Below are 24112 nucleotides of genomic sequence, written 5' to 3'. Positions count from 1 at the left end.
GGACAGACAAGACACTCCCTTCAAAGCTGTTCCAACTAATTTCTTCTAATAGGCCCCATTTTCCACTTATCTATCAGCTTTGGACTCATTGGTGATCAGATTAGTGCCATCTTGATTCAGTCACCTGTCAGTAGCACCTCCAGAGCTGGGAACTGAGCCTTTGCACACACATATTTTATCCAAATATAACACTGGACCTGTGTTCTCCTGCCAATGCTAAGTGGGTATGGGCAGTGGATCCATGATTGTTTCAGGCTCCTGGAGACTTAACCCCAAGAACAGGTGATTGTACAGTAGCTATTTACATAGGCAAGGAGCTGGGAGAGTGTGTGTGTGTGTGTGTGTGTGTGTGTGTGTGTGTGTGTGTGTGACTTTTTAGTGATATGTAAATATAGCTTCAATTTCACTTGTTTTAAAAAAATCTTTAGTTTTCAATTCTATATTAGGTTTATTCATTTTATCAATGAGTGTTTTGCTTACATGTATGTCTATGCACCATGTATAGGCTTGGTGATTGCAGTGGTCAGAAAGGGTCACCAGAACTCTGGAATTGGAGTTACAGGTATTTGTGAACCACCATGTGAGTGCTAGAAATCAAACCATTGAGCTATCTCTCCAGCCCCTTCTCTTTCACTTTGTCTGAATGGTAAATGTCATTCATATTTAGTGTGTAGTGTTTTCAGAATGGCCTCCAGGTTCTATCATACCTCAGTGTTCATATGCTCCACAGCTATGTGTTGTTGCCTTTTTTGAGGCCCTGTTCTTGGCTGCTGTAAAAGAAAGCACTATCTGTGAGGGAAGTCAGGGCCAGAGCCTCTGTTTGGGATGAGTGCTGGAGAGTCCAAAGAGTTGTTGTTTGTCCAGTCCCAGGTGTTAATGAGAATTGATAAACCTCACTCATGGAACCCCTGAGGTCAGCCTGATGCTAAGAATTCTTCCTCAGTTTGGGTATAGTGGTCACAGTGCTAACTGTTGCTCTGCCAGACAAGTTTTCCTTTGTTGTGTGGATAGCACCTCCTGTAACATTGGTGAAGGGACTTCTTGCTCCCACCATCATGTTCTATGTCCACCTTGGTTTTGATGTCTAGCTGCTCATCCTGTCCTTTGCCCTGCCTATATGGCTCCATGTTGTTTGTGCATAAACACTATGTGACCTCAGCCTAAAATAGAGACTTGTTCTTGTGTCGCAAGAAACTACAGAAACTACATCCTAGGTGTGCAAGTACAATATGTCTAGGTCCTGCCTATACTGTTGTTTTGTTTTGTTGCTTTTAAAGACAGGGTTTCTCTGGGTAGCCTTGGCTGTTCTGGAACTCACTTTGTAGACCAGGATGGCATTGAAATTCCAGAAATCCGCCTGCCTGTGCTCTCAAGTGTGTACCACCATGGCCAGGCCCATACTGATGTTTTTGATCCCAACAAATTCCAGACTTGCTCATGACCAGTTGCACGCACTCCTGGGTTATTACTCTATAAGAGACCCTCCTTCCAGCCCCTGGCATAGTAGCTATATTTAGGTAGGTAGACTTGAATTTTTGTTATCTGCAGACATTCTACCTCCCAGTATCTCAAGCCTGGGATGAAGTAGGAAGTATAGGCAGAATACATTCTGTCACTCCAGGAACAGCCTATTGGAGCAGAACAGCAAAACTACAATTCATCCAATGTTAGGTGGGCACAGAAAGAGTTTCAAGGTTGTTGGACTCACCCGAGGGCTTAACCCTGGGACACGGTAATTGTGCACCTTTAAAGGCCCCTGCCGGCACTTTCTTCCATATGAGAGTTATGCTATAAAGTTTGATTCCATATTGTAGGGAAAGTTCTGGGGCAGATTACAACCTGCTCCTTCATTTATATAGTAGCTATTTACTGAGAGCCTTTCAGTTAAAGGATGCACAGCATTTACTGTGGGTTTGTGGTCGTGGCCAAACCATAGTCAGCTCTATCTTTTAGTCCTGTTAACAGCCCCAGTAAGAGATTTGCTTTCCTTGGCACATGAAGTACAAGCCATAGCTGATTTAAGGAATTAATTTAGGAACAATATGTGAAAGCATCACTTTCTTTTCTAGGATAAAGATAAAGTTTCTCTAACCAAGACTCCAAAGCTGGACCGCAGTGATGGAGGGAAGGAGGTGAGAGAACGAGCCACCAAGAGGAAGCTGCCCTTCACCGTGGGGGCCAATGGAGAGCAGAAAGACTCGGACACAGGTACCAGACAGAAGCCACTCTTCCCATCCCTTGCCCCTCCAGGGTTAACATTGTCCATGGTGGAGTCTTGCTGTAGCTGCTGCACTGGCCTGTGCAGTAATGCCTCCTCCAAAGAAAGCCTCATCTTAAGGTCTCAAACTTGCAAGGGTCCAGGTACCCTGGTATACTTCCCAGAAGTTCATACAGAGCAAAGATGGTTTCCCACAGGGCTGCCAGGGCACATGGGTTAAGTTTTAATATTTGTAGCAAAACCCAGAGAGAACCCTGAAAGTGAGGCAGCTGGTATATAGTCTTCCTGAGAATGGATAGGTCTAAGACTCAGAACAGGAGCATACATGGGCATGTATAGAGGTTGGGGCTATTACTCCTTATTGTGCATATTCCCAATCTGACTGTCTTGGGCTGCTCAAGGAAGGAGAACTCTGGTCTCTGCTGCTGGCTTGTGTATCCTCCTGCATTTGATGATGGTTACACTTGCACCCAGACAGTACTCCACTCAACTGGTCATCTGACTTTTCTTCAGCTTTTTTTTTTTTTAAATAGCTTATGGGGCAACAGAACTCCAAAATGGCAGAGTCCTGGGGTGAACCAAATGAGAGCATTGGGTTTCATCTCTGGTATCTCAGACTCCAGGAATGCAGCACTGAGGCAATGTCCTGGGCATGAGGCAAGGGTACTGAAGATACTGAGATGAGGCTACCTTTTAGACACTGTACACATTTGAACATGCCCACAGGAACTAGACAGAGATGATGATTAGCTAAGTGGCTTATTTTTGCCTAGGATTTAAGGAAGTGCTGTGGGTCGGTCACATGACTCCTGCAATTTGTTGGTGTGTTCTGTTCTGCCAGAATGCAGAGGTTGGGTAGAGGGGACAGCACAGCTCCCTGGAGCTCATAGGGATGTGCCTAGAGAATACCAGATCAAACCTGAATGTCTTTTTCTTTTTGTGTATGTATGTGAGGTCGGGGGTTTCGGGGACTCTCTGTTGATTTGGTTGTTGCAACGTGTGGTATTCCCAGTTGGTTCTTTGATATACAGCCTCTGAAATGGCCACTCATTCTCTGGAAGTCTTGCTATAAAGTGCTGCCTAGGAGAGCCCTGTGTCGAGTGGAAGGTGATTCATGTTGTTATGCTTGAGAAAAATCTTCCTCAGGGGCTAATGGAAGCTTCTTGGACCTCTGTGTATCAGTGATGAGCCTCTGTGAGGCTCTGCCCCATTGAACACTGTGGATCTCTAGATTATCCTTTAATCTGAAGGTGTACTATCCAACTGTTCACACCAGAACCTTCTGAGGCCGGCAGAGCCTCAGCTAGGGAGACTTAGAACATTTTGGAAATAATATCTTCAATCAAGACTGAGCTATAGCCATACATACAAACTGTGTGCATGCCCTGCCCTAGGTTTACTATTACTTTGTAAGTCTGCTTTATTATATAATAACACTAGTCATTTCAGTGAGAGGATGCTGATGTTAGTGTGCAAGGTTGAAACTCCTTTGTTTACTAGTTTATTCCTTCACTCATTTTTGTAGCACTGGAAATAGAACCTAGAGCCTGTGTGTGTATGTATGTAAATACTCAACCACTGGTCTGCATATCCAGCCTTAGACACCTCCAAATTTTGAGATGGGGTTTCATGATGTTTCCCAGGCTGGTATCAACCTCCTGATCCTTCTGCCTTCAATCTCCTAAGTACTGAAATTGCCTATGTGCAGTACAGCTTTAGAAGGTTAGCAAATCTTTGTCTTCTTCCATTGAGTTCTGTTCACTTGCTCTCTCTCTCTCTCTCTCTCTCTCTCTCTCTCTCTCTCTCTCTCTCTCTCTCTCTCTCTCTCATACCTTTGTTTTTAAACTGTCTTTCTCTTCTATACTTTGAGGTGAGTTGGATACCTAAGGTATTCTCCTTCTACCTAAAGAAGCAGGGCTGGCTTAGAAATGGGGTGTGATGGAAGAGGCACACCTCTCATCTGCAGGGTGCTCTACAGTAGTACCCACCACATTATTCAGGATGGAGAAGCCACAAAATGGGTGAGGTGAGAATTGTTTAATGGATAGTTTCCCCCCATGTAAAAGAGGTTTATTTTGGCTCAGATTTCTGGGAGCTGGAAAAGTGCTGGCATCTGCAAGATTTTTAACTTGATAAAATAGTGATTGTGATAGGGTCTCTCTGGTCATCTTGATAGGGTTTTCAGACCTTCCTCAAAGTGTGTGGCTTAATCATACTAAACACATCTAGCTCTGAAAGGTTATAAGCAAGTATAAGCCCCAGGCCAACAGCTTAGCCAATACTGACTGACCCTACAGTATCCCTCCAGCGCCCTCTGCTGATAATGTTCAGGTTAGTACCCATCCTTGATGACAGAAGAAGCCTAGCCCAGGAATACAAAGAGTGCCCCCCCACCCCCACCCCAATCAGGGTTCTCAAATAGCAAATAGTGAGCTTCCTCTGTTGCGCCCTCAAGTGGCAAAATGCCGGCTATCATCAGAACACCAAACCAAACAAATTGTTTTCCTGTTTCCCAGACCCTGCTGGACATAACCCAGCCCACTGGAGGTGCGGTCTTTCAGTGCTTAGTCAGGACTGAGGGCAGTCTGCCAAGAACAATACAGTTTTGTCTGTTGTGAGTCAGCCTGGTCAAAAGCTTGCTCTCCCACCATCAGTATGGTGGTGCAATACACTTGCCATCACAATACCCGGAAAGCTGTGGACAAGAGCATATCTAGAAGTGTAACTCTGTTAGGGTTGGTAGGGGAAGATCCTGGGAAAGTACATTTCTGACAGCTAGCAGTGGGACAGCTGACCATTGTGACACACTAGCAATGCTAGAAGCAGATCTAGTTGTCTGTATAGGAAAACCAGGCAGCCCAGTGTCAGTGCCCCCATCTTCTTAGAATATAAGACTATACCCACTTCTTTGGGGCCTTTCCCAGACCAGATCACTAGGACTGACCACACATATCACCTTGACCTGGTCTGCTGTCTTGGTCTGGTTTCAGTTTAGAGTTCCAGTACCAAAATTACTCATGATGGGCTGGTGTGGTGGAAGGCACTTTGACCATGGTACTTGGGAGGCAGGTGGATTCTGTGAGTTCCAGGCCACCTAAGGCTACATAGTGTCTTGGCTGGGGAAACCTTCATTGTGGAGTCATATAATGTCTGGAATTTATTTCAGATGATACTACTCTGCCCCCATTTTATGTTGGAAAATTTCACATTAACTTAAAAATCTGTAAGTAATTCCTTACCTAACCTTTCTAGTGTTTATACAGAAACCACTTGCTTTGTTGCATATGTCATAGTCAAATTGGATGCAACAATTTCCTGTTCCCAGTATCTAATGCTTCTTTGGAACAAGGGAGGGAATTAAGGCTTAATGTTGCTTATACCTTTGAGGAAGACTGTCCTCAAGGTTTGTGCAGCATGTTGATTCATAAATTCTTAGGCATTCAGTTAGGTGTTCATTCCTCAGATCCTGATCCCTTAGTTTTTCTATGGTAAGGGACTTTTCCAGATCTCTTGCCATTGGCTATGTAGGAATTTATAAAACTCAGAATACTTGATATAAGGGACAGTGAGTGTGGGCTAATGAGCACTAGATGGGCATCACTGTGGGCTGCATATTGGCAGATGCTGGACCATGGCAAATGAGAGTAGATTCTACATCCTGTCTGCCAGACCGCTGGCTCACTGGCTGGGGGTGTGGCAGGGGAAATGCTGTGAGAACTTAATGTTTGCTGACCTATAGATCAGCAGCCTTAGCCCAGCACACCATGATTGCCCAGTGGAGTTGTCTGAGATTAACCTAAGAACCACATGTGACTTCTTGTGAAGAAACAGATGCAAATAAAATATTTCACATAGTTGAGACATCTGTAGTTGGTCTGGTGTGTTTCTCAGCCATTTTTCCTTCAACAAAGGAGTTCATGGACTAGCAAAAAAAGTTCTTTCTGGTTATGTTTTCCAAAATCCAGAGGCAGTTGTTCTGGTGGGCAAACCTTTAACATAATGCATCCACTTGATACCAGGACTTTTGTTTGGCATTTGTAGCAATGAGACTGCAAAGTAAGCCAAGGTGAAGATACCTGGGGTTAGAACACAGCTAAGGTTGGTAAAAGGGGAAGTAGCAGGCAAGTACAGGAGCCAGCCTTGCCTTTGCTGCTCTGCCTCAAAGCCTTCCTATCTGTTAGGCTGAAATGCAAACCTCAGTATTGGGAGGGACAGCTGCCAGTGTCTAGGGTCCATCCAGACAGGATTAATAGATGTGGTTTAGGCCTTAGTGCATGTCTGGGCTTGTCATTTATTTTTTAATTTTCAACATGTGTTGTGTAGTGAAAGTAATCGGCTGGTTGTGAACTTGTCCTGCTTGTTTGTTTTGTGGATCTCCTCACGGTCTGCTTCTGAGCTATGTCGCAGCAAGCATGTATCCTACAAGCATATTCCTCTGGTGATTCTGGGAGAATAGTGTACAGTGAGGGCCAGTGTTACCCTCAGTTTAGAACTTGGGAAAACAATCTACAGAGGCCATAGAAGCCAAGACACGGTCTGACTTGTATCTGACTTCAATGCCATGGTACAGATCGCTAGTCAGATAGTGGAACAAGGATTAGCTGGGGGGGGGGGTTGGAGTGGAGGGTGTCACACCATATGTTTCTTTCTCACAAAATGAAAGAAAAGGATGTATCAGTTAGTCTGGAGTGCAGTTAGCAGTTAACCGCCATCACTTGATGAGGGGGAGTGTATGCTGCAGGTTGGACTGCTGAGACCAATACTCTGTTGAGCCCTCTACCCACTATGCTAGAATTGTAGCCTAGGGCTTAGGTAAGGTAGATGGAGGTCCTTTTTGCAGCTGATGACCTAGTATGTGTCTTGTCTACAATTGGGACTTTGTGGCCAGAAACACTGTACTTAATTACTCTAGATTCAGATATTTGGTTGGGGAGGCATAGTTAAGAATGTTGGTGGGAAACTATTCCATGGAGAGAGTTTCATTGGTACCTGTAAGGAATTTACTGCTATTTCAAAATATGACCATGAAAGTTGTTCCTCTACAGAGTACAATTAAGACTGACTATGCTGGCATCTGGATTCTGAAGTGGCAAATATAGTTACAATTTCAGTAATGAGACCTTAAAAAGGGGTCTCGTTGCAAAAGCCTAGAATTAGAAATGCCAAAAGCAACCCCCACACTGTGAAATAAGTAAACAAACTTAACTACCTCAGTAGAGTTCCATGCCCTAGAATTGGGTCTCTACCCTGACAATAGTCTTCACAAAATGGCTAAGTCTTTAAATCACATTTGTCTATCAAGGAAGCCAGTCTCCATTTAAAGATCCCAGGCTCTGCTAGTATGTTCTAAAGAGGGTCAGTAGGCTTCTGTTCTGAAACCTGTCCCTCCTATAGAAGGATTGGATTTGTGCTTCAATACACACTGGCAGAACCATAGGTTTAAGGTCATTACTGAGGTTCCTGGATGCCAGAATGCCCTGGAAGAATTACAGACCACAGGGTAAAAAGCTGTTTCTAAAAGCTCAGCAGGGATTGGCTTTAGAATACCCTGGAATAGACAAAATTACATTCCAGTAGAATGTAATAGGAATGGCTCAGTGGTTAAGAGCATTGCCTGCTCCTCCAGAGGTCCTGAGCTCAATTCCCAGCAACCCCATAGTGGCTCACAACCATCTATAATGTGATCTGATGCCCTCCTCTGGCATACATACCAAAATAAACAACACCCCAAGCATCAAACAAACATCTGGAAATGAAAATTATCACTAAAATCAAAAATTCATTGGCCAGACTATATAGTTTATTAGATAATGACATTTAAAAAAAGAATTAGTGGGAGTAAAATGTACAAGATTGAGGATGTACAAAAGCTAGGTTTTAGTGGCACGTGTTTGTATCCCAGAGCTGGAAAGATGTAGACAAGTAAGTAATCAGAACTTACTGACCAGCCAGCCTAACCTACTTGGAAACCTCAGGCCATTAAGAGACCCTCTTGCAAAATAAAGATGCACTGTGTCTGTGAAAAAGAAACCCAAGGTTAACCCCTGACCTACATGCATACACACACCACACACAGAGAGAGAATGAATAACCAGTGAATAAATTGTAGCTGAAGAAATTTCCTAAATTGAGACATAGGAAATATGAAAGACGTGAGAAAAAAGAGTAAGGGTTAATGGATTTGGTTAGAGCTGCTGGGGAGAGGAGGCAGGCACAGGAGAGCTGACTCAAGGAGAAGAGAGTAGTATAAACACGAGGATTTGTTGTAGATTCCTGAGGATGAGGTCATTGAGCAGAGAAGACACCGTTAAATAGCAATGATAGAGTCATAGGCCTCTGCTACCAGGAGCCCTTTCACTCAAGGAATGTACATTCTGCCAAAAGCCACTGTACATCTAGAAGGCCTTTCCTCTGATAGACATAATGGCAAGAAGGATTCAGTCAAAACAGGCTGCCTATGCATTTATCTAGTCTCCCTGAAAGCCACACCAGCAGTGTTGGGAATGAGAAAGGGTCAGTGGGTGATCCAACCACAATCTAGGAAGTGCTTATTGGTATCTTATATTTTCTGTCTGAGTGATAAAACACAACTGTCTTACCTCCACGGGTACAAAGACAGGTACTGCAGAAAAGCAGAGCACTGTCACATTCCTTGTTGATTATAGGTGAGAAATAGGACCATCCAGGCTCCTGGCTGCCTAAGAGAACTGCCACAGCTAATATCTCTTCCTGAGGTTTGGCAGGGTCTGTGAGTCCATCTCTGTTTTCTCAGACCCTCTACACAAAGCAAAGCCTAAGGAGCACAGTTTTTAAGGGGACTCTTGGATCCATTATACTCCTGTAGGCTCAGGTATTCTTGTGATCCTCCTACTTGCCACTCATTCAACTTTGTCATAGGCTGAATTTTGCCTTGAACCGTCAGTGTTCTACTTAACAACTTAACAGATACCATTCTTATGAAGTCTACTTTGTTTCCATTTGAATAATAGAAACAGGAATCGGTATAAAATGCCAGAGGAACTGTGGCAGTGGGTGTGTAGAGCTGGGTCACCTGAGCCCACAGTTTAGGTCAGCCCTACAGACTGCCAGGCTATTCAGCATTGGGGGGTGGGTGCAAGTAGCATATCCTGCTGCAGGAGCATCTGCAACACAGCCTGTGTCCGTTTCAGGTAGCGCAGCCATTTTTGGACCAAGCCTGGGTATATTCTCAAACCAAGGCATGTTGAGAACTTTCTGTGTCCTTTGAGAGACTTCTCTGGTGTCCATCTGATAACAGTGTCTCAATCTTGTAGGCACTCAGGTTTGCTGGCCTTTAAACTTGGACAGTTGTGGGTGCCAGTTGTTGCATGTGCCTAGAGAAAACTACATTTACAGAACACATTTCAGAACCATTCCCACTCTCATTTGGACAAGTTACTGGCATGAGAAGTAGCTATGCTCAGGGACCAAAGTTCTTCAGGGGCAGGGGAGCAGAACAGTGTGGTACTGTGTGCCCCTGAGCATCTTTAAGAGCAGTGAAACACCTGTTGGCTGAGTGAGAGCTGGTGGTCAGGGACAGCTGCTGTCTTAAAAGTCCAGACTGATACCCCTCCTAGCCTGTGTTTCCCCTGGTTGGCAGCAGCTGTTCTAGAGGATAGACAGGTCTCATGTTCTTAGCTTCCCTGCAAGGAAAAATCCCAGGGTGGCCTCCCAGCCTGAACCTTTGAATGACCTGATAAAGAGTACATGTGTCTTAGACTGCCTTAGTTTCCTTTGTTATCTTTAAAATAACAGGTATGTGGCCACCTTTAATACCAGGAGGTAGAGGCAGGCTGATCTGAGTACCAAGCCAGCCTGATCTACATAGTAAGGTTCAAGGTCAGTCAGACTGTATCTCAAACAAAACAAAATGTATAGGTATGTCTGTGCATGCCTATAAGTCCAGCCCTTGTGGGGGTGGAGACCAGCCTGGGATATATGAGAGCATTTTAAACAAACAAAGCAAAATACCACCTATAACTTAGTTGACAGGGTTGGGAGGCTCATTTTGAGATTGAACATAGTGCCAAACTTAAAAAACAAACATAAAAGTATGTTTTATGATCTGAAGACACACTAACCTGCACTATATCAACTAGATACTGCACAAAAGCAGAGCTGACGACTTGGAGTTGTTAATGTAATTAGCAAGTGTCACCCACAGCTAGGGGTATGTATAGTCTTTTAGAGTGGCATGGTTTTCTGACATTTTATTCTTGCCATATTCTTTTCCTTCACATTTGTACATCATGGCTTGTTTAAAACTAGCTAGTGGTGGCCTGAAGAATTTAGGGGGAGTTTTGCCATGAGTTGTTAAATAAGTGAATGCCACTTGGCTTGTTACATTAAAAATCTTCGAAGTCAGCAAGCCACAAATTTTTGGTTTTTAAGAAGGCAGTCTGAAATGCTTATAAAGAACTAACAGTTTGTCAGAAAGCTGAGTAGAAAAGTGGTACGATGGTTTTGGGGCCTGAAGACACTAACCTAAATAGAGGGAAAGTGCTGATGGGGCCAAGCAAACCAGCTGAAGACCAGAGTGAGTCTTCAGTGACAGGTAGTCAGTCATGTTATCTACTGAGGCTACTTTCTTAAGGCTGTCACCTACCTCTAGGTTTCAGAAGCTAGTTTATTCCCGAAGAGGGTTTTCTGGATAGAAAGGGAACAAAACTACTGCCAGTAAAAGTCTCATCGGCATTCTCCCCTTGCCAGACTTTTTGGCAAATCCAGGCTGTGTAGCTTGTACCCTGTGACCTAGAGAACCCTGAACTCGTCTTGGCTCTATTCAAGGGCTTACTCCTGATATCCATCATAAGAGGGGTGCTGCTAGGCAAGAAGCAAAGCAAAAGTCTTTGTGTTCCCAAACCATGGACTCTGGAGTGTCTTTTCTCCACATCCCACCTCTTTTAAGAGCAGCAGCAGTCTTTCCAGTAGAGGTTGGCAGGGCATTTTGTCACCGGTCAGAGGCACCCAGGACCTGCTTGTTAGGAGGCGGTTAAGATGGAACAGCTGAGCTGTTACATCGTTCTTGTTAGTGCTCTGTGTTGATGCCTTTAGATGCCTCCAGCTCAGTCCATGTTGTGGTACTGCAAGGCTGGTACGGTCCTCGAAGCACCATGGCATGAAATGGAGGTTCCTAGAAGCAAGAAGAAAGGTACAGTACTGACAAGTTGGCCTTGATTTATTTACATATATTAAACTGTGTCTGCCATTTTATATCTGCACTGTTTGTTTGGAGGAGGGCTGGGAAGGAGTTTAATTGCAGACACGTGTTAATAATAGAGACCTGTCCCATGTGGGCCAGGTCAGTGGTGTTGAACCATCCTACTGCCTTCGTGTGTGGCGCCTGTAGGGAGCAAATGGTTGGTGGAGAACGAGACTTAGATCCGATGGGCTGACAACAGGGCATTTATACTGTGTCTCTCACAGCTACTGCTCAAGAGTGGGGTGATGTTAGTACTTCCAGCACTGTCACTTCCTCTCATAGACCTTCCTTGTTGTTCTGTAAGCTATCGGGTGGAATGAAGGGGCTCTGTAACATTAGTTAAAATTCCAGCTCTGAGGATTGGGCATGAAGTCTCCCCTCCCTTTCTCCCTCACCTGCCACACAGAGAAGCAGGGTCCTGAGCGGAAGAGGATCAAGAAGGAGCCTGTTGCCCGAAAGTCCGGGCTACTATTCGGCATGGGGCTGTCTGGGATCCGAGCTGGATACCCTCTCTCTGAGCGTCAGCAGGTGGCTCTGCTCATGCAGATGACTGCTGAAGAGTCTGCAAATAGCCCAGGTGAGCCCCAGGCCCCTGAGTGGTTAGGGTAGGGAGGGAGTGGCTGTGCTTGGCAATGGGTCCTGTGTGGATTTCCTTTCCCTCGTGAAAATGGTTGGGTTCTTGAGGTGCCCATGAAACAAAGCAGCCTTCTGTAATGCCCTACTTGTTTCCTCCTTGGCCTGCAGTAGATACAACACCAAAGCATCCCTCCCAGTCTACAGTGTGTCAGAAGGGGACCCCCAACTCTGCCTCAAAAACCAAAGATAAGGTAAACAAGAGAAACGAACGAGGAGAGACACGTCTGCACCGAGCAGCTATCCGGGGTGATGCCCGGCGCATCAAGGAGCTCATCAGCGAGGGCGCAGATGTCAATGTCAAGGACTTTGCAGGTAAGTACTTGCTGCTTTTGGGCCTCCTGCCCTTGGTCCCAGAACATGGGAAGGAAGTGTTTTTGTGGAGTATGGTTGGTTTCTGTGCTTGACCTCATACCCACGCAGTATGATTTGCTGCTGAGTCTCTGGAAAATTATTTCAGGATTTTGATTTGTTTTTGCTATTTTTAAGCAAGCAAGGGGCTTTATATTTACCTTCTATGGGTCTCCGACAAGACAGGCTCCCGGAGGGTCTTGATCTGTTGTTTAAAAAAGTACTTGCTTTGTTCCAGCGGAGGCCGCTCTGCTGTAGATTGAGCACTCGTGGTATGCTAGTCCAAGGCTTTGTGCTTTGTTTTTTGTGTTTTTTTTGTGATTAGAGCACTGGGCTGCCTTTTTGAGGTGTGCTACCCGACACCAAGATGCAACGCTGTAAGAGAACTATCTGCAGTGATAGCTAGAGGTAATAGGGCTGGCTGATATGGTAATACATGGTTTTTACATGTATGAAATTCTCAAGTAATTTTCTAAAAAGATTATCTCAGAAAAGACAGTGGTGAGAGGGTTCAGGCAAAATCAACTTTGTGCAGAACCTTAGATTTCTCTACTAGTTCTCTGCCTAGTTTATGATTGTCTGATTCTGGCTAATTTAGCATGGTATTTTAAAAGTTTCCCTTAGGGAGAGTGGAAGCTGCCTGTAAGCACTGCCCTTAGACCACTCTCCAGACAGAGCCCAGGGGACTCCTGAGTGACTGCAGCTGATGCTGTGCACATTTCCATCCATGTACAGTTACTTCTACAACTTATAAATCTGGAGAGTTAGCAGGCTAGATACTCATTATACAAAGTACCATAAGGGAAAACAAATGACGCCTTCTCTGTGTGTAACCGGCTTTCTTAGAGGGACACTCCTTAGGGAAGCGCCCACCCTCAACTTTTGTCATTCAGTACAATTTAGGCAGGAGCCACAGTTTGTTTTTCAGGAATTATATAACAAATACCCCAAATTTCTGTTTTCAGGCTGGACTGCACTGCATGAGGCGTGTAACCGGGGCTATTATGACATTGCCAAGCAGCTGTTAGCCGCTGGTGCAGAAGTGAACACTAAGGGCCTGGATGATGACACGCCCTTGCATGATGCCGCCAACAACGGACACTACAAGGTTGGCATCTCCCTGTGTGGCCTTCCAGTGGCTGCTCTGTTCTTAACTTCTGGACTATGCTACAGCTTCATGTTTCTCTGTTTTAGCTAGTTTTCACATTTTCTGATACTGGGAAGTGAGTTTTATGGTGTCATCATTGTTGTCTGCTGTTGCCCTCAATCCCCTCTCCAGCCCTAAGACCTAGCTGTTCATTCTGCCCTAGGTCAGTACCCAGATAACCTCTCAGTTTTGATGACTAATAAGTCTATATTAAATGTACAGTGTTGGCTCTGTTGGTCTGGCTGGATAGCTGTATGAGTTGCTCCTGCATCCCTGTTACCACTGATACTGAGCCTATCCAGAAGGTCAATCCTAAGTCTTGGGTAAAGTAACTTGAGAGTCAGCACATGGGATTATAGTCAAAATTAGATTACCTGTGTCTTAGGAACAGGACTTCATTGCATGTCTATATAGCAGGAAATGCCTAAGATATGTTGGACATACCCCTTCCTACAAGAGAATGGGTTGCAGATGAGACCTTCTGCCCAAGTTAATAGTGCTAAAAAGCAGCCCCTGCCTGGCTGAATCATTGTGGGTTGGGGCTTCTGAGTGAAATGACAAAACTGGCATTAAAATTTTAGGTGAGATAATGGCATGATGTTTTATTTGGACCCTTTCAGAAAAATGGGCTGGAAAAGTTTATCGGATGTCTGAGACTTGTAAAAGAATACCCTGAAAAGTATGAGTAAAGCTGGCTGTGAGCTAGCAGGTGATAAAACTGGAGGCAAAGGCTATTATCTAAATCTTCAGATTTCCATGAGTTCTAATTTTTTTGTAATTATGTAAAATGTCACAAGTAACATAGGAACACAGTAAGGCACCTTTTGAAAGCCTGTCTTCCTGGCGGGAACAAGATGGAAGATAGTAGGCCTGGTGGGAATATGGCCTGCATTCCTGGCCTCAGGGGAAAGTCTCTGGAGGATACTAACCTCTAACAGCAGGGAAGTAGATCCTTGGTCCCAGCACCACAGGAACCAAATTCTGACAACAACCTATACAATGAAGGAAGGATCCAGCTTTATCTGTACCTTGATGTAAGCCAAGCAAATGAAACAGATTCCTTCAGACTATAAGCAGGCTGTGTTGATTTCTTAAAACAGCAGTAGAAAACTTATGCGCTAAAAACTCTCCATGCGGATGATCCAATGCAAAACTAATGTTGAAACACTGTGAGTGACAAGAGGATGTATTAAAGCCTGAACTGAAGTTGAGGATAGATTGAAATTTGATGTTTGCATTGGAGTTGAGTGAGTTTCTGTCTCAGGCGTATGAAACACAGGTTGCTGATTATAAATGGCTGAAATGTCTCCTTGAATGCTTCTGTCACCCATGTAACCATCTTTATGCATGTAAAATCAAGCAAGGAGGAGTTATCTTATTTTCTAATGTAAATGAAAATAAATAAACCAGCTTACAGAAATGTGGTCTTTGTTTTCTCTATTTTCCACACCCCAGTCCTCCAAAGATAACTTCCCCTATGTACCTACCCTTCGGACCTGCACTGCTGACCAGCTGTCTTGGTGGGAAGGGAGCATGTGAGAAGATTTTGGGGAAGAGGTAGAACATCAAGGAGAGATGGAGAAAACATGGAGGAAGTGACCTGCTTTTGGAGGGGAACCCTGTGCAGTCTCTCACAAGAGGACAGCCTTGCTGGGCACCTAGAGACCTTGCCATAATGGCTCTGCACATAGCTGTCCCACAACAGGGTTTAGAATGGGCTATAGCTTTCTACAGGCATGGCAGAGTAACTATTTTTCAAATAGTCTGCTAATACTATTATTGTTTTGTAGGTGGTGAAGTTGTTGTTACGGTATGGCGGAAACCCTCAACAAAGCAACAGGAAAGGCGAGACACCGTTGAAAGTAGCCAATTCCCCAACGATGGTGAATCTCCTGTTAGGCAAAGGCACATACACTTCCAGTGAGGAGAGCTCCACTGGTAAGCCAGGCAGACAGACCACATGAGTGGGTGGGCGAGGCTCTATACTCCCTAATGGGCAAGTGCCTTGCAGTGTCTACATATGGTATTCCCCTGCAGATTGTCACACAGGGTCTACAAGCCTCTTCAGGTGGCTGGCGCCTTCAGGAACTTCCAGATACAGGAGTTCTGCCAGGGTGCCTCGCTGCCAAGATGCCTGCACTCTGTCTGCTGAGATGCCAGCCTTGTCTCTCACAAAGCCCAGTGGGTTCCTTCTGCCTGAGGTTGGCCTCAGATGTGACTAAAGTAAAGTGCTTCTTCAGAAGCAAAGCCAACCAGCCTTCCCTTCTGTGCGGCCATGTGTTGGGAAGGCCTGTTCCCTCCACAGCTACAGAGCATTCTTAACTGATGCTAGGAAAATGATTCTGACCTGCCTGATGTCTCCCTTCCTGTTTCCAACAGAGAGCTCTGAAGAGGAGGACGCCCCATCATTTGCACCTTCTAGCTCCGTTGATGGCAATAACACAGACTCTGAGTTTGAGAAAGGCCTCAAGCTTAAGGCTAAGAATCCAGAGCCCCAGAAAACTGTGACCCCTGTCAAGGATGAGTATGAGTTTGATGAGGATGATGAACAGGACAGGGTTCCTCCAGTGGATGACAAGCACTTGCTGAAGAAAGACTATAGGAAAGAAACTAAGTCAAACAGTTTCATTTCAATACCCAAAATGGAAGTTAAAAGTTACTCAAAAAACAACGCGCTTGCACCAAAGAAGGCAGCCCATCGCATCTTGTCAGACACGTCAGATGAAGAGGATGTGAGTGTTGCTATGGGGGCTGGAGAGAAACTGAGATTGTCAGCACACACAATGCTTCCTAGTAGTAAAGCACGAGAGTCTTCTAGTTCTAGGCAGCAGAAAGAAAAAAATAAATTGAAAAAGAAGCGTAAGAAAGAAACAAAAGGCAAAGAAGTTCGGTTTGGAAAGAGGAATGACAAATTCTGTTCCTCTGGGTCAGAAAGTGAGTCCTCAGAGAGTGATGAGGATGATGGAGACTCTGTGGGGAGCTCAAGCTGCCTCAAGGGGTCCCCGTTGGTGCTGAAGGATCCTTCCCTGTTCAGCTCACTGTCTGCCTCCTCCACCTCGTCTCATGGTAGTGCTTCGGCCCAGAAACATAGCTCTGGCCACTCGGACCAGCACACTAAGCACTGGCGTACTGACAATTGGAAAGCCATTTCTTCCCCAGCCTGGTCTGAGGTCAGTTCTTTGTCAGACTCCTCAAGGACGGGACTGACCAGTGAGTCTGACTGCTCCTCCGAGGGCTCCAGTGTGGAATCTCTGAAGCCTACAAGGAGGAAGCAAGAACATCGTAAAAGGGGTGGCCTGCAGAGCATGCCACCTGAGAAGAGAAGCACCTTCCACCCCTGTACAGATGGAGCTGTCTCAAAGCTGGACAAGGAAGGGAAAGTAGTCAAAAAACACAAAACAAAACACAAACACAAAAACAAGGAGAAAGGACAGAGTTCAGTCAGCCAAGAACTTAAATTGAAAAGCTTTACATACGAATATGAGGACTCCAAGCAAAAGTCGGATAAGGCTATCCTCTTAGATAATGACATTTCCACTGAAAATAAGTTGAAAGTATTGAAACACGACAGAGACCATTTTAAGAAAGAAGATAAACTTGGTAAGATAAAATCAGAAGATAAAGAGTGGCTCTTTAAGGATGAGAAGGCACTAAAGAGAATCAAGGATATGAGCAAAGAAATCAACAGATCTTTTCGGGAAGAAAAAGACCGTCCCAGTAAGGTAGAAAGGGAGAAGTCAACAAAGGAAAAGTCTCCCAAGGAGGAAAAACTGAGACTGTACAAAGAGGAAAGGAAGAAAAGGTCCAAAGACCGACCTTCCAAGTTAGAGAAGAAGAATGACATGAAAGAGCTTTCCAAGGAGAAGGACAAGAGCTTCAAAGAGGACAAAGAAAAACTGAAAAAGGAAAAGCTGTATAGGGAAGATGCTACCTTTGATGAATATTGTAACAAAAGTCAGTTTCTGGAGCATGAGGACACCAAGTTCAGCCTTTCTGATGACCAGCAAGAGAGGTGGTTTTCTGATCTGTCTGATTCCTCTTTTGATTTCAAAGGAGAGGACAGCTGGGACTCTCCAGTGACAGACTATAGGGATATCAAGAGTGACTCAGTGGCTAAACTTATCCTGGAAACAGTTAAAGACGACAGTAAGGAAAAGAAGCGTGACAACAGAACCCGGGAAAAGCGAGATTTTAGAGACTCTTTCTTCCGAAAGAAAGACAGGGACTATCTAGATAAGAACTCTGAGAAGAGGAGAGACCAAACAGAAAAGCATAAGAGCATCCCCAGCTATCTCTCTGAGAAAGACAAGAAGAGGCGAGAGTCTGCTGACGTGGTCCGGGACAGGAGAGATACCCTAGAGGGCTCTCGGGAGCGGAGGGATGGGCGTATACGATCTGAAGAGGTACACAGGGAAGACCTAAAGGAGTGTGGCTGTGAGAGCACCTTCAAGGACAAGTCAGATTGTGACTTCACTAAGAACCTGGAGCCCTGGGAACGGCCCCATGCGGCACGGGAAAAAGAGAGAAAGGATGTCCTAGAAAAGGAGAGGAAGGAAAAGGGCAGGGCAGAAAAGTACAAAGACAAGTCCAGTGAGAGAGACAGAAGCGAGAAATCTATCCTTGAGAAGTGTCAGAAAGACAAAGAATTTGAAAAATGTTTTAAAGAGAAGAAAGATGGGAAGGAAAAGCATAAAGACATACACAGCAAAGACAGAAAAGCATCCCTTGACCAAATGAGAGAAAAGAAGGAGAAGATGTTCCCTAGCATCATCTCAGAAGACTTCTCAGAAAAAAAGGACGACAAGAAGGGAAAGGAGAAGAGCTGGTATATTGCAGACATATTCACAGATGAAAGTGAAGACGAGAAAGATGATTATGTGACCAGCAGCTTCAAGGTTGGCGAGGCCAGTGACACACAGAGAGTGGATAGCCTCCAGGATAAGGAAGATGGAAGAGAACATCCTTCTGATAGACACAGGAAGTCCTCTTCTGACAGGCAGCACACAGAGAAACCAAGAGACAAAGAGCCCAAGGAAAAAAAGAAAGACAGAGGAGTTGCAGAAGGAGGGAAGGACAAGAAGGAAAAGATCTTTGAGAAGCACAAAGAGAAGAAAGAAAAAGAGTGTGCAGAAAAATACAAGGACAGGAAAGACAGAGCTTCTATCGACTCTGCCCAAGAAAAGAAAAATAAACAGAAAGTCCCTGAAAAGGTGGAGAAGAAGCACTTTGCTGAAGACAAGGCCAAAAGTAAGCACAAGGAGAAGCCAGAGAAGGAGCACTCCCGAGAAAGAAAGTCTTCACGAGGCCCTGAAGTGGAGAAGAGCCTACTAGAGAAGCTGGAGGAAGAGGCTCTGCATGACTACCGGGAAGACTCCAACGACAAGATCAGTGAAGTCTCCTCTGACAGTTTTGCTGACCATGGCCAGGAACCCAGCCTGAGCACACTTCTCGAGGTATCCTTTTCTGAGCCACCACCAGAGGACAAGACCAGGGAGAATACCTGCCTCTCAGAGAAATTGAGGGAAAAGGAGAGGCATAGGCATTCCTCATCATCCTCTAAGAAAAGCCATGAGCGTGAGAGAGCCAAAAAGGAAAAGGCAGAGAAGAAAGAAAAGAGTGAAGACTACAAGGACAATAGCAGTGGCATCAGGAAAGACTCCAGCCAATATGAAAAGGACTTCTTGGATACAGAAGCTTATGGGGTTTCTTACACCACAAAAGCTGACATTGAAGAGGAACTAGATAAAGCTATTGAATTGTTTTCTTCAGAAAAGAAAGACAGAAATGATTCTGAAAGAGAACCTGCAAAGAAAATAGAGAAGGAACTAAAGCCGTATGGGTCAAGTACCATTAGCATCCTAAAGGAGAAGAAGAAGAGAGAGAAGCATAGGGAAAAGTGGAGAGATGAGAAGGAGAAACACAGGGATAAGCATGTAGATGGGTTCCTAAGACATCACAAGGATGAGCCAAAGCCTACAGCCAAAGATAAGGACAATCCTCCCAACTCCTTTAAGGAGAAGTCCAGGGATGAAAGCCTGAAGCTCAGCGAGACCAAGCTGAAGGAGAAATTCAAGGAGAACACAGAGCGAGAAAAGGGTGACCTCGTGAAGATGAGCAATGGGAATGACAAGCTCCTGCCATCCAGAGACTCAAGCAAGAAAGACATCAGGCCCCGCGAGAAGCTCCTTGGAGATGGTGATCTCATGATGACAAGTTTTGAAAGGATGCTGTCCCAAAAAGATCTTGAGATTGAGGAGCGGCACAAGCGTCACAAGGAACGCATGAAACAGATGGAGAAGATGCGGCATAGGTCTGGAGACCCCAAGCTCAAAGAGAAGAAGCCCACTGATGATGGACGCAAAAAGAGCCTGGATCTTCCTTCTAAGAAAGCTCTGGGCCTAGACCCTCCTTTTAAAGACAAAAAGCTCAAGGAGTCCGCTACCACGCTGCCCACTGGTGAAAGCAAGCCACACACTGGACCAGGCACAGAGTCCAAAGACTGGCTAGCTGGGCAACCCTTGAAGGAGGTTCTGTCTGCTTCACCCCGGACTGAACAGGGCCGACCCACTGGAGTGCCTACCCCCACCTCAGTAGTGTCATGCCCCAGCTATGAGGAGGTGATGCACACACCTAGGACCCCATCCTGCAGTGCTGATGATTACCCTGACCTGGTATTTGACTGCACTGACTCCCAACATTCAATGCCTGTCTCCACCACATCCACTAGCGCCTGCTCTCCACCCTTTTTTGACAGATTCTCTGTGGCTTCCAGTGTGGTTTCAGAAAACCCAGGGCAGACACCTACAAGGCCTGTCTCCACAAACCTGTATCGCTCAATCTCTGTGGATATCAGAAGGACACCTGAAGAGGAATTCAGTGTTGGGGACAAGCTGTTCAGGCAACAGAGTGTTCCTGCAGCCTCTTTTGATTCCCCAGTACAGCACTTACTGGAAGAAAAGACTCCTCTGCCACCCGTTCCTGCAGAGAAGTTTGCCTGCCTGTCACCTGGGTACTACTCCCCAGACTATGGTATCCCCTCACCCAAGGTGGACACTCTGCACTGTCCACCAACAGCTGTGGTCAATGCCACACCACCCCCAGACAGCGTCTTCTCCAGCCTACCAGCAAAGTCTTCCCCTTCCCCAAGAGGTGAATTGGTGACCCCAGCAATTGAAGGGACCTTGCCCCCAGATCTAGGCCTACCTTTGGATGCCACAGAGGACCAGCAGGCCACAGCTGCCATCCTTCCTCCAGAGCCCAGCTATCTGGAGCCCCTGGATGAGGGCCCCTTCAACACGGTCATTACCGAGGAACCTGTTGAGTGGGCACACACTACTGCTGAGCAGGCCCTTTCTTCCACCCTCATTGCTAGTGCCTCTGAAAACCCTGTCAGCTGGCCTGTGGGCTCTGAACTTCTGCTAAAGTCCCCACAGAGGTTTGCAGAGTCCCCAAAACATTTCTGTCCTGGAGAGTCCCTCCACTCCACCACCCCAGGGCCCTTCAGTGCTGCAGAGCCCACATACCCTGTGTCTCCAGTCTCTTACCCTTTGCCAGCCCCTGAGTCAGGTTTAGAGGAAGTCAAAGATGGTGGAACAGGAGCAATCCCAGTGGCCATTTCTGCTGCAGAAGGGGCTGCTCCTTATGCTGCTCCCACCAGGCTGGAATCCTACTTCAACAACTGTAAATCAATCCCAGACGCACCCCTGGACACAGCCCCTGAGACTACATGTGTTACTACTGTGGCTCAGGTTGAGGCTCTGGGACCATTAGAGAGTAGCTTCCTAGACAGCAATCATAGTATGTCTGCCCTCAGCCAGGTAGAACCAGTGTCATGGCATGAAGCCTTTACCAGCCCTGAGGATGACCTCGACCTGGGGCCTTTCTCACTGCCAGAGCTCCCTCTCCAGGCCAAAGATGCTTCAGATGTTGAGGCAGAAGCTGTGGAGGGCAGTCCTGTTCCTCCAGTAGAGAGCTCTCCAGGCCCCACTGGGGTCCTTAGCAGTGGGGAGGTAACTGCCTCAGCAACAGAGGAACAACCAGCCCCGCCTCCTGAGGAAGCATCACCTCAGTGCTCCACTGAGCCTGAGCCCTCAGAGGAGCCAAAGCTGGATGTAGTTCTAGAAGCTACAGTAGAAACAGAGGTCCCTGCAGATGACAGTGCCCCTGAGGCTTCAGTCTCCAATTTGGTATCAGCACCCAGTCCCCCTGAACAGCATCCCCTGGGAGGCGGTGATGATGAGACTGAAGTTGAAGACCCTTCTGCTGCTCCGTGCTGTGCATCTGATGGCCCCACCACAGATGGCTTGACACAGGCACACAACAATGCAGAAGCTACCTGTGTTGTGGCTGCAGCTGAAGGGCCCCCAGGCAACATTCAGCCAGAGGCTACAGACACAGAGTCCAAACCTTCAGCTGAAGTCCCCAAGGCCCCTAAGGTGGAAGAAGTTCCTCAGCGCATGACCAGGAACCGTGCCCAGATGCTGGCAAGCCAGAGCAAGCAGAACATAACCCCAACAGAGAAGGATCCAATGCCTGCCCCAACCTCTAGAGCCAAGGGCCGTGCCTCTGAGGAGGAAGATGCCCAGGCCCAGCACCCCCGCAAGCGCCGCTTCCAACGTTCTAGTCAGCAGCTGCAGCAGCAGCTGAACACATCCACACAACAGACTCGGGAGGTCATCCAGCAGACGCTGGCCGCCATTGTGGATGCCATAAAGCTTGATGCCATTGAGCCCTACCACAGCGACAGGTCCAACCCATACTTTGAGTACCTTCAGATCAGAAAGAAGATAGAAGAGAAACGCAAGATCCTCTGCTGCATCACTCCGCAGGCACCCCAGTGCTATGCTGAGTATGTCACCTACACGGGGTCCTACCTCTTGGATGGCAAGCCGCTCAGCAAGCTGCACATCCCTGTGGTGAGTGCCATGGGGGTCTGTGTGTGCACAAGCACCAGGCAGTGAGTAGGTCAACAAGGTACTGATGAGCAGAGACCTTTGGGGCATTCTTGGTTGTCGTTTGTGAGGGTCAGTGCCCTGTCTATCTCACCAGCCCTCCATACACATCCACCTCCAACTCCGCTGTACAGTGCCTGTACAGATCAAACTAGTGCTGTCCTTAGTAGTGCCTTCCCTTTTCCTGCTGGCCTTGGCAGACTTAACTCCCTCTCTATTCCCACCTTCACCTGTCATGGTTCTTGGGTCTCACTGGCACCCTGAAGCCTCTCCTTTATTCTTCATTGGCATTCTAAGACATCTGTGTCTGCTGTTCTGCCTGACGCTACCTCATTCCCATGTGTTCCTTCAGTGTTCCTTCAGGGGTTTTCCCGTAGCACATTCCACTTGGCCATGCATACTGACCTCAGTACCTCAGAACTGGCCTTTTTCACACAGCCACACATGCCCCAAGCAGCAGATGCTGATTTCCTAACTTCAGGATCATCTTCATTAAAAAGCCAAAGGGAGGCCCCTTTTCACTACTTCCCTACAAGCAGTTTTATTCACACAGAGTCTTTTGTACCCAGCCAACTCTTTTGCTACTTGAATGCACTCAACATTGTGTTACAACATAAGGGTTTGTCTAAATGAGCACAAGTCCTGGAAGGAATTATAGTCCTAAGGGAAGGACCATGCTGGCCCTACAGCAGAGTACCTTTTTTTTTTCTTTTCCCCCTCTCCTTCTCTTCGAGACAGAATTTCTGTGTCCACTGCTGTCCTGGATCCGCCTGCCTCTGCCTCCTGAGTGTTCGGATTAAAGGCATGTGCCACCACTGCCCCATAGTACTTTTTCTAATGGACAGGGTCAGAGGGAAATTAAATACTCCTCCTTGTGCTAAATAAGCTTCTTGCCTGGAGGTTAGGCTTATTGAGAGGTATGACAAGAGAGGCCTACAGAAATTTCGCTGAAATTTTAAGGTTACTCCCTGCTCCAGTTTTGTTGTGCATTTTGTGTGCACACCACAGCACATGGAAGTCAGAACAGCTACTAGGAGTTAGTTTTCTCTTTCTACCCTGTGCGTCCCAGGGATTGAACCCAATCTATTGAGGTTGGTAGCAAGTCCCTTTACCTGCTGATCTATCTTGGTGGCCCCTAAGAAGTTCACTTCAAAGCAGCACAGAATCTGTACAAGTTATATGGCAGTCAAAGATTTATTCACGGGTGGGTCTGTGATGGTGCCTCTGACCCTTGCCAAGAGGACTCAAAATGCATGCTGATCATTGCCTGGAATGCTTTGGTGAGATTCCTGCTACACAGACATGAGTCTGTGTCACATTCATAGTCACTGGGGATGAGCCTGAAATTCAAGGTGACACTGCTAGCTCAGTCTCCCTACTGAGGAGTTGTTGCCTGCCTTTTGTAGTTCCCCTTACTGGAAAGACTATGAGACTACATTCAAATCTCAGATCTTGCCTGTAGCAATTATTCTGTAGCTTTTCTTGTCAGGGCTTTTCTGTTCCTTCACCACCTCTAATGATGGAGTTCTGCCATCAGGAAAAGTTGCCCCATGGCCTGAGGTGGTTGTTAACCTCACTGAGTTTGCTTTGTG

The 24112-nt window shown here is 46.2% G+C and overlaps 1 protein-coding gene across 4 annotated transcripts in view; it reads left to right on the top strand.

Annotated features, from left to right (window-relative positions):
- The window catches only part of Ankrd11 (ankyrin repeat domain 11), a 161512-nt gene that overhangs the window by 131846 nt on the left and 5554 nt on the right, over positions 1–24112 (top strand). For 2 of the 4 annotated variants that reach the window (XM_027410631.2, XM_027410632.2), the window contains exons 4-9: positions 2070–2208; positions 11845–12015; positions 12183–12386; positions 13388–13530; positions 15360–15507; positions 15949–22484. In XM_027410631.2, the coding sequence (XP_027266432.1) occupies positions 2070–2208; positions 11845–12015; positions 12183–12386; positions 13388–13530; positions 15360–15507; positions 15949–22484 (7341 nt within the window). Of the gene's footprint in view, positions 1–2069; positions 2209–11290; positions 11388–11844; positions 12016–12182; positions 12387–13387; positions 13531–15359; positions 15508–15948; positions 22485–24112 lie in introns of all 4 variants that reach the window. The other 2 variants (XM_035442745.1, XM_027410633.2) reach the window with 2 other exon arrangements.

This window comes from Cricetulus griseus, chromosome 3, assembly GCF_003668045.3.
Source record: "Cricetulus griseus strain 17A/GY chromosome 3, alternate assembly CriGri-PICRH-1.0, whole genome shotgun sequence".
NCBI classification, from domain to species: Eukaryota; Metazoa; Chordata; class Mammalia; order Rodentia; family Cricetidae; genus Cricetulus; species Cricetulus griseus.
Note: the sequence above shows the minus strand (reverse complement) of the source record. Positions and strands in the feature narration are given on the sequence as shown.